The 9,273-nt window shown below is 61.2% G+C and overlaps 1 protein-coding gene across 9 annotated transcripts in view; it reads right to left on the reverse strand.

The window, feature by feature from the left end:
* Positions 1 to 9,273, reverse strand: part of STIM1 (stromal interaction molecule 1) — a 55,386-nt gene that overhangs the window by 23,449 nt on the left and 22,664 nt on the right. For all 9 annotated transcript variants that reach the window (XM_021384068.1, XM_021384067.1, XM_021384063.1 and 6 more), the window contains exons 3-5: positions 8,705 to 8,819; positions 5,705 to 5,816; positions 4,810 to 4,925 (exon numbers count right to left, since the gene is read on the reverse strand). In XM_021384068.1, the coding sequence (XP_021239743.1) occupies positions 4,810 to 4,925; positions 5,705 to 5,816; positions 8,705 to 8,819 (343 nt within the window). The remainder of the gene's footprint in view (positions 1 to 4,809; positions 4,926 to 5,704; positions 5,817 to 8,704; positions 8,820 to 9,273) is intronic.

Raw genomic sequence — 9,273 nt, forward strand, 5'->3', positions numbered from 1 at the left:
GGTCCTGCTCCCATCCCTGCCTGCTCCTGGTCCTGCTCCCATCCCTGCTCCCATCCCTGCCTGCTCCTGGTCCTGCTCCCATCCCTGCCTGCTCCCAGCTGACATGTGAGGCTGTGCAGCCATCCCTTCCATGCATGCGGTGCAAGGTGCAGCTGCGACAGCAATGGAGAAACACGGGAAAGTGGCAGGACTCCTCGGTGCTGCAGCTTTGCACATGGCAGCCCGTCTGCCAGCTCCTGCAGCCTCTGGAACACGCAGGTACCCGGTTGAGTTCTCCTGTGAGCTGTCCCTTGCTGGCATCTCTCCTGCTGGGTTGCATTACCACCAGAAAGCAGTTCCAGCACCTCAGGGCGCCTTTGATTGCGATACACCGCGTTCCCAACTCAGCTTGCCACACTAGGAGATAAGGAAACATCACTTCTCATCCGTCAGCAACACATTAACAGAGGTTCAGCAGAAACTGGTTCAATAAAAACCACCGCTTAGCAACGCTGACACGGCTTAGGAAGATGTGCATAATCCTCTCCTTTAGGACCAAGAAGTGGTTTTGTTTGTTTTCAATAAGAGTGACATTTACCTCCGGGACTGGATAGTTAATGTATTGCTGAAAAGCAACCAGTGCCACCTGCCAGTGCCAGCGCTCTGCCCTGTCCCTGCCCGCTCCCTGCTGCCCGCGGTGCCGCCCGGTCTGCGTGGGGCTGCACGCCAGCAGCATGCACACAGTGCATCCAGCTCTGCGGGGCCATGGATGTAAGGGGGAAGGGAAATCACACCCCTGTCCCAGCCGTGCCGCTCTGCTCTACTCTGGACGGGGGGCACAGCAGCGCCCTGCAGCTCCCCCTGCCCGCAGCAGCAGCAGCACGAGGCCGTGGCCCAGCGCAGCCCTCGCACAGCACCGAGCACGGTGCACCACGGGGCGGCTGCGCCTCTCTCTGAAAACGCTCACGTGCAAGTTCAACACTCACAAAACAACCAAGATCCGCCTCGGCCACGCTTCCCGTTCCGGACGGATCATCACAACATCCTCTTCCCAAGGAGCAGCTCCCAGCGAGCGGCCGCACGAACGTCACTTGGAGTCCCCCCGTTCCGCACTGGGAGGTGCCCTCCGCCCCCAGCAGCTCCCAGCAGCCAGGTCCTGCCACCAGCAGGCGGGATGGGCGGGCAGGCAGGAACCCCCGGGCTGGTGCAACCGCAGCCTCGCTGCTTCCTGCAGCTTCGCAGGAGCGCGGCTTCACGGGAAGGATCAAACCCTCAGTGCTGTCAAGAGCAGCGGATGGCTGCTGGGACGAAGCTGAGCAACACCCGGCACCGGGCGCTGTGCCCAGGCAGCCAGCAGTGTGGGGCAGCAGCTGGAGCTGCACGGAGCAAACAGAGCCGTGCAATGCACAAGGGAACGGGGAGCCCTTCGGCAGCCGCATGCTCCCCGGGGCCAGCGGTGCGGGGCCGTCACCCCGAGCCTCCCTTCCTCCACGTCACTCAAGGAGCGGTGAATACAACCCAGACAACACGAAGCTCGCTCGCTCTGCTCCGCTCGCACGCCCTCCTGCTCCGTGACGGCACGCAGGTGTGCCACGCTCGGCCTCGTGCACACAGGCTGCAGCACAGCGTGTCCCAGGCGGGGAAAGACAAAGAGGAGGGAGAAAGGACAGCAAACAGCTGTTACGTTTTGTACCGAAACTGACGACATGCAGCATTTGTCCCCAGCTGCAATTACTTTCCCACAAAAGGAGCTCTCCCTGCTAGCAACTCGCTCCAAAACGAGCAGCACAGAGCACGGAGCTCGTTCGCCATCGTTGGAGTGGGTGGGTTTGGGTCCATCCCCCTGCAGCGCCTGCTGCCAAACCGCCCCAAACCCACCCGCCCACTCACGCTGCCCACATTGCCAGCAGGACTGTGATTAAAGAGCACGGTGTCAAAAAAAACTTGAACTGTGTCGGAGTGGAACCCTGGAGGGGCTCTGCGGGGTCTGAGAACACCACCTGCAGCTTCACAGAACCGGGAACCCCAGCCCCACAGCGCTGGGAACTCCAGAGCCCCCCAGCCCAACCCCGGAGCAGCTCCCTACAGCAGCTGCACACAGAGGGTCCAGGTGGGTTCAGGTATCCCAGGAAGGAGACGCCCCACCTTCTCCTCTGCATGGGAGAAGAGGCCAACTCCCAGTTAAGCCCAACCCCCGGCCCCACACAGCACCCCAGACCCCCACCCTACATCAGAGCGATGTCCCAGCGCTTCCTGAGCTCTGGCAGCTTGGGGCTGTGCCCACCGCCCTCTGGGGCACAGCCTTTCCCTCACCCCACACCTGACCCCGGAGGGGCTGTGGGGCCACAAGGAGCTGTAGGGCCACAAGGAGCTGTAGGGCCATGAGGGGCTGCAGGACCAGGAGGAGTTGACCTGCAGCTGGTGCTGGAGGTGAGGCCGCAGCAGATATGCTGCCGCAGCTCAGCCAGAGGCCACAGCAGGGGTGCAGGTGGCAGCAGGACAGCAGGCCGGGCTTGCAGCACAGCGATGCAGCACGGCACTGTGGCACAGCCCTGCAACACACCTCTGCAACACAGCCCTGCATCTCAGCCCTGCAACACTGCTCTACAACACAGCCCTGCAACACAGTCACGCTAACAAGGCCAGATGCAGTTTCAGGCATAGGAAGAGGAGATGCTCAGGGCACAGCCCTGGGATGGGCATAGCTCTGGAATGGAACAGCTCTGGGATGGGCATAGCTCTGGGATAGAACAGCTCTGGGATGGGCATAGCTCTGGGATGGCTCAGCCTTGGGATGGCACAGCTCTGGGATAGAACAGCTCTGGGATGGGCATAGCTCTGGGATGGGTCAGCTCTGGGATGGCACAGCTCTGGGATAGAACAGCTCTGGGATGGCTCAGCTCTGGGATGGCTCAGCTCTGGGATGGCTCAGCTCTGGGATGGCACAGCTCTGGGATAGAACAGCTCTGGGATGGCTCAGCTCTGGGATGGCTCAGCTCTGGGATGGCACAGCTTCCCCATCCTCCTCTGCAGCTGGATTAACCTCAGGGCTGTAAGGCTGCAGGCGAGCACCGCTCTCTGAAGGGGAAACCATCCGCCTGGGTCCGCCATGGGAACATCTGATGGGACGGCGGGAGCCTGCCGAGCAGCAGGGCAGCAGGGGACATCGCAGCAGAAGCTTCTCAGCCTCAAGGACAAGGAAATTTCCCAGCTTCAAGGGACAGAGTGAGAAACTGTCTGGGACTGGTATGGGCTATGATCCCCATATAAGGAGCCGGAGGACGCAGCCGCGTTGCGCCCACCCAGACCAGTTTGACCTTCCTGCCTGCTCTGCAGCACGGGTACCAGAGCACCTTTGTGAGCAGAAAACCCTTCAGTCCCACACTTGTGAGCCTCACTGCGTGGCCAGGAGCTTCGCTCTCCCCTTCACCGACCCAAAGATGAGAGCAATGCATCTGAGACCGCTACATCTGGCACCGAGCAAAAGCTGCTTCTGCAGCCGGCAAGGTCACGGGCACTTCCCACGCAGTGCTGAGCACTGCTGTCCTGCAGCCCGTCCCATAGGGAACTACAGCTGGACAGCCGAGCTCCCACTGTAATAAACTGGAGGTCAACGCATTGTTAGCAACCACGTCCCAAAAATTGCCTTCTAGGAACCTTGGGGAAAGCCACGAAGGGCTGATGCAGGTGGTGCAGCCATGCACTGCAGACCAGCACCGCGCAGCTCCGTGCTGCTGAGTGCACGACTGGAGCTCGTGGTACGTGCCAGGATGGCTGCCCGGCAGCTCCTGGAGTGCCTCAAACACGGAGAATAACCATTAATCCGAAGCCATTAAAAGCAATTTACTCTGCCGTTACAGAGCCTGTGAGGCTGCCAACCAAATTCCTCCTCGGCGCTGCGGGGCTCCAGCAGGAACCGGGGTGGCTGTAACCAATAGCCCCAGCTTGCCCCAGAGGTGGCTGGCACAGGTGCAGACCAAGGCACATTCCCCCCCGGGGGTTCAACAGCAACAAGAGACCCCGGAACAGCACCACACCGAGGGCAGAGGAAGCACGGAGCGCTGCTTTCCGTGGCACACTCCTGCAGCTGTCAGCAGTCAAACCCACAGTTCTCCACCTGGGGACTGCACCCAGGCTGTTGCGTTTGCACCGTGCTGAGGGAGAAGCCCTCTGTGTTCACATCAAACCTGGGGGGGGGGGGTTCCCCAGGGGGCAGGAGCGCAGGGTGAGGGGGCTGACGTGTGCAGGCAGTGCTCACAGACCCAGCACGCTGCACGGTGCCGTGCCGAGCAGGCTCCTGACACAGCCGGGCTTCAGCTTACCCCACCAAAGCACCAAACGTTAACGAGGAAAACGTGCATGAGCAGGAGAGACGCAAGGAGCCCTCGTAATAAGGAGACGGCAGCCGTGAGCCAGACACAAGGCATGCAAAGGAGCAGCCCGAGCTGCACTGATAAACATCAGAGGGCCTCTAGATCATCAAGAGACGCCTACAACCGGCTCCAGAACCGGCCCTCCTTCGGAGCAGGGCCGTCCCAGTGCTCCCCTCCCTGCAGCCCTGCTCACGGCGCAGTGCAAACCCACGGCCAGGGCTGTGCTGTGGGCACGGGGTCCCCGCAGGCAGCGCGGCCCACGCCTGCCAGCTGCAGCGCGAGGCTGCAGTGCTCACAGCGACAGAGCTCCGGGACAGGCCCCGAGCCGACCTGCTGCGGGCTCTGCCACACCGCATTACCCTCAGCATAAACTCTGGGTCACAAAGATGGATCTCTGCTGTCTGATGCTGAGCAGATGCAGCTCCTCGTGCTTAATGAGCGCTGCGGCGCTACTTACGGAGGGGAGGCCCGAAGAGCACGGTGTCGAGAGCCTTCAGCTGCAGCTTCTGCCTGTGGCTTCGGTCCGTCATCTTCAGAACCGTCCCCATCATGGTCGCGTTGTTCACTGCCAGCCTGCGAAATGCAAGGAGGAGGCACGGTCACACCCAGCCCAATTCACAGCTGACCAAAAATGAATAACGTGGGAACTAGAGGCAGAGAAACGTCACGAGCGGGACCAGAGAGCTGCCAGGACAAAAGCAAGCCCTCCAGCAGTGTTGTTTCTGATCCAGAAATCTGCATCCAAGTGTTAAAAAGCAGCGTCCCTGGCTTCAGTGCCGGAGGAGAAAAGCGAAGGCTTTCCATGAACCTGACGTTCTCATCCATCCCCCGACTGCTCACACTGCTTCCTAGGAAAACCCAGCTTGTTAGCGCCCTGCTAATCACACACGCATACGTTAAATCAAATCCACGCCGCCAGCCATTGACGTCTGGCTTCATGGACGGCAGAGCACATTTCTCACGTGGAACGCAGCCAGCAGAGACCATCCCCGTGCCGAGGACGATGAGCAAGGAGAGAAGAGCGCGAGTGCGATGAGTTCCAAAAGAAGCGTGGGCAGAGGCAGGGCACGGCCTGGACCCGCTCTGCTCCAGCTCGGGGCTCTGGCTCTGAGCACAGAGGAGGAGGATGCCTGCTGTGCAAGCCAGCACGGCAGCACTTGCAGCCACAGCACCTGCTTGCACAGCCGCCACAGCCCCGCTCACGCCTACCCCAGCCCTGCAGCGAGGGCTGCAGCGCAACCCCGCACCCGGAGCCAAGCTGAGGCGGATCAGGAATTACCCGTGGCTCCGCGCACGGGGACGGGGTCGCGCGCGTCGCCGCCTCGGCTCTGCTGCAGGGGGTGAGCACTGACCTGGGCATGGCGTGTCCGCTCAGCTGCAGCTTTCTGAAGGTCTCCTCGTACTGCGGCAGCTCCACGTAGGTAATGAGCCACTGCACCACCTCGTCAACCGTCCAGTTGTACACTGCGGGCAGGAAGCACACGGGCAGCTTAGCACTTCTACTGCTGACACCATCCAGCCAGCAACAACGCCATGACCGGTAACCCCCCTAGATACACCTCTCCCCAGTGCCCTCAGCAAAGGGAAAACACCCACGGAGTCGGAACAGCGGCGTCCCTGGGAAAGGCAGCGAGCCTGGGCGTGGGGGGGTCCAGCCCGGGGGCTGTCACACAGCAGCAGCCCCCTGGGGAGGCCGGCAGGCTGGCACAAGGCCTCCAGCTGGCACAAGGACAGCGGGTGGAGTCCTTGTCCTCCCAGCAGCCCCAGCAGAAGCCTTGCAGGTGGCAGCTCAGCGCCGTGCTCACAGCTCACAGAACAACGAGGCCATCTGATAAAGGAGCAGCCCGGGGCCCGGCACAGGGAACGCTCCGCTGGCTGCGGGGAACGTGGGTGCAGGGGTGTTTGCAATGCAGCAGGAGGATCTGCTTTAGCACAGGGTGTGTTCTCGGGCATTTATCAGCCTCCAACAACACGAGGAGCTGCCCCAAAACCCCAGCACCCATCTGCCTCCGTCCATGTCCTCCCGTCTGTCCGCCCCACAGCCCCGCACAGACAGGGCCCGTTTGCTGCAGGCTGCGGGGCTGGGCCAATGCTGAGTTCAGGGCTGCACGGTCACATCTTAAACGTCAACAAAGAGCTGCCCCACGGACATGAGAAACATCTCCCAGCTCACTGCAGCGAGCTCAATGCCTCTGGCAGAACCAACGCAGGACAGACAGGACAGGACGGGGGCCAGGACAGGACGAGCCACAAACTGGCAAGGTGCTGGGATGGCAGCTGGCCGGGCAGCAGCGGCTGTGCCAGCGCCCAGCAGGAGCAATACCCCATGGTCCGAGGCGCTGCTGCGCACACAGGACCTGCAGCAGCTCTGATGGACCCAGGGCAGAACACCTGAACCTCTGCTCCCTGCTGGAGCCACACGAGGCCTGGGACGAGTTAGCAGAGATCCCAGAAGCGTTTCCTGACAATCTCAAGTTATGACAACGGCTGCTGATCTGGGTACAGATCCTGCTCTGAGCCTGGACACCACGCTCCCTGACCTGCTCCCACCCCACACACCCCGCTCCCCAACCTGCCCCTCTCCTCTATGGGATGGGATGGATGCTCCCCCTGCTCCGCACCCCTCCCCCAGACGATCTGCTTCCGAGAGCCACACGCATGGAGAGATTTATCCATGGCACCCGGGGTGTTGTAAAAGCACACGTGGACAGGAGGGCAGGCAGAAGGAGCAACAGGATGCACACGTGTGCCCTGGGTGCACCTCCAGCGCTGGCACAGCTCCACCAGGAGCAACCCCCGAGCTGGTTTGACAGCTCAGGTTTACAGATGCCCAAACCGGGCTCCAGATGAGGCCAGCAACGCTGGAAGCAGACATTTATGTGATCAGCTGGTGAAACGGAACAACAGGAAGGAAAATGCTGAGTGCTGACCACATTCCCTCCAAGGAGAAGTGATGCCGCAGAAGCTGCACAGAGATGTGCCACTTCCTGCCGCACGTGTCACCAACAGGAAGAGAGCAAAAGCAAAAGCAGCGACCGGACCCGGGGAGCGTCACGGGGCGGCTCCTCCATCCCTGAGGACTCGTGTGCTCACCCAGAATAAAGCTTCTGAATGAATCCTAGAATGGCGTGGGCTGGGAGGGACCTCAAGGATCATCAAGCTCCAAGCCCCTGCTGCACTCAGGGCTACAACTTCCACATCTAATAGTAGAGCAGGCTGCACAGGGCCCCATCCAACCTGGCCTTGAGCACCTCCAGGGACGGGGCATCCACAGCCTCTCTGGGCAGCCTGTTCCAGCACCTCACCACCCTCTTGGGTAAAGAACTGGCTGGCGGTGAAAGGCGCTCAGGGCCAGGCTGGCTGTGAGCAGCCACGCAGCAGACGTTGCTCCCGCGGGGACGTCCCCCAGCGCAGCGCCCGTGGCAGTGCTCACACGCGGCCTGCAGCTCACGGTTGGTCGCTGTGGGATGATGGTGACACTCCCACGGCTGCACCTGCCCCGGTGTCTTGCACAACTCCCACCCTCCTGCGCCCACACCTTCCCCAGCAGCTTCACTGCCGGGCCGTAAGCTCTGACTGCTGCGGGTGTCAGGTTAAAGATCCTCCTGCGACGGAGCCCAGAGCTGGAGAAGACAAGTTTCTAAAGCAGAAAGACGGGGCAGGGCGGCAGGGTGGGTTTTAATATTTCTCAGCACAGAAACTGCAACATCCTGACTGGGGGGAAAGTGAAAACGTGCCACGAAGCGGCAGCAAACCCGGAAGTTTCTTCACCGCTTCAGCAGTGTCAGGGAGTTTCCACCAGGGACTGAACTTCCCCATCCCTGGGCAAGCTGCTGAGCCCAGCGCACCCAGGACCTCACCTCCAGATGAGGGTGCCCCTGGGGTTCAGCAAACTTCTAAGGGAAATTCTAAGGGTAGACAAGCTGCCACACAGCTCCGCTCCACCTGCAGGGCGCTGCTGCCCCATAGGACACGGCCTGAACCTGGGGGTCTCGAGGAGGAGCTGGCACGGGGCAGCACGTGGTCCTGTTTTAACACACGTTTCTGGGGACAGAGAAATGAAACCATTCCCACTTCCGCCACTGTACTCAGGTGCCTGCACTGACAGCTGGCAAAAGTACTGAAAGCCACAAAGTCCAGGAGTGCCCAAAAAAGGAAGCTGGAAAAGTGACTTACAAAAGGCAGCGAAACAGAAATCAGTGCTCATCTGGGACGCGCTGACACGCCGCCACGGGACACTCAGACCGCTGCCACTCGCTCCATTCTGCACGGCTGCTCGTGCTGTTTGCTCGGGGGGGCAGCTGGGTTTGGTTTGGGGGGGTTGGTTGGTTTTGTGGGTTTTTTTTTTTTACCTTCAGAGGTCTTCCAGGCCTTCCAAAGATCTTCCACGCTGATGAGCTTGTCTTCGCCGTGGAAGGTGCTGTGCTTGACGGTGGGGTCGTGGTAGTTCAGGTCCTCTCTCAAGAACTAGAAGAAACAGCAGCAGCACGGGGTGAACCCTCGTGGGCAAAAGCACTACAGAGCATCCCACCCACCGCCCTCCCTGCGACCCCCATGGCTAGCAGCTCGTCACAGCCCTGCGCTGGCAGAGCCCCACTGCTGCCAGCAGCCCCGGCCTCACTCGCTCACACTGCAGCATCTCCCGGGCTGCTGCCACTGAACCTGCTACTTCTTGCAGCTGAGGGCACTGAGCTCCGCTCCGAGCTCCCGGCTGCACCTTGCCTTGGCTCTGCTTGCCTGCTGGCCGTCCCCACAGCACCCCACAGCTCCGGCCCCACTGAGCACTGCATGGAGCATTGCAGGGAGCACTGCAGGGAGCACTGCATGGAGCATTGCAGGGAGCGTTGCATGGAGCACTGCATGGAGTGCTGCACAGAGCACTGCATGGAGCACTGCATGGAGCATTGCAGGGAGCATTGCA

The sequence above is a fragment of the Numida meleagris genome, chromosome 1 (assembly GCF_002078875.1).
Source record: "Numida meleagris isolate 19003 breed g44 Domestic line chromosome 1, NumMel1.0, whole genome shotgun sequence".
Taxonomy (NCBI): domain Eukaryota; kingdom Metazoa; phylum Chordata; class Aves; order Galliformes; family Numididae; genus Numida; species Numida meleagris.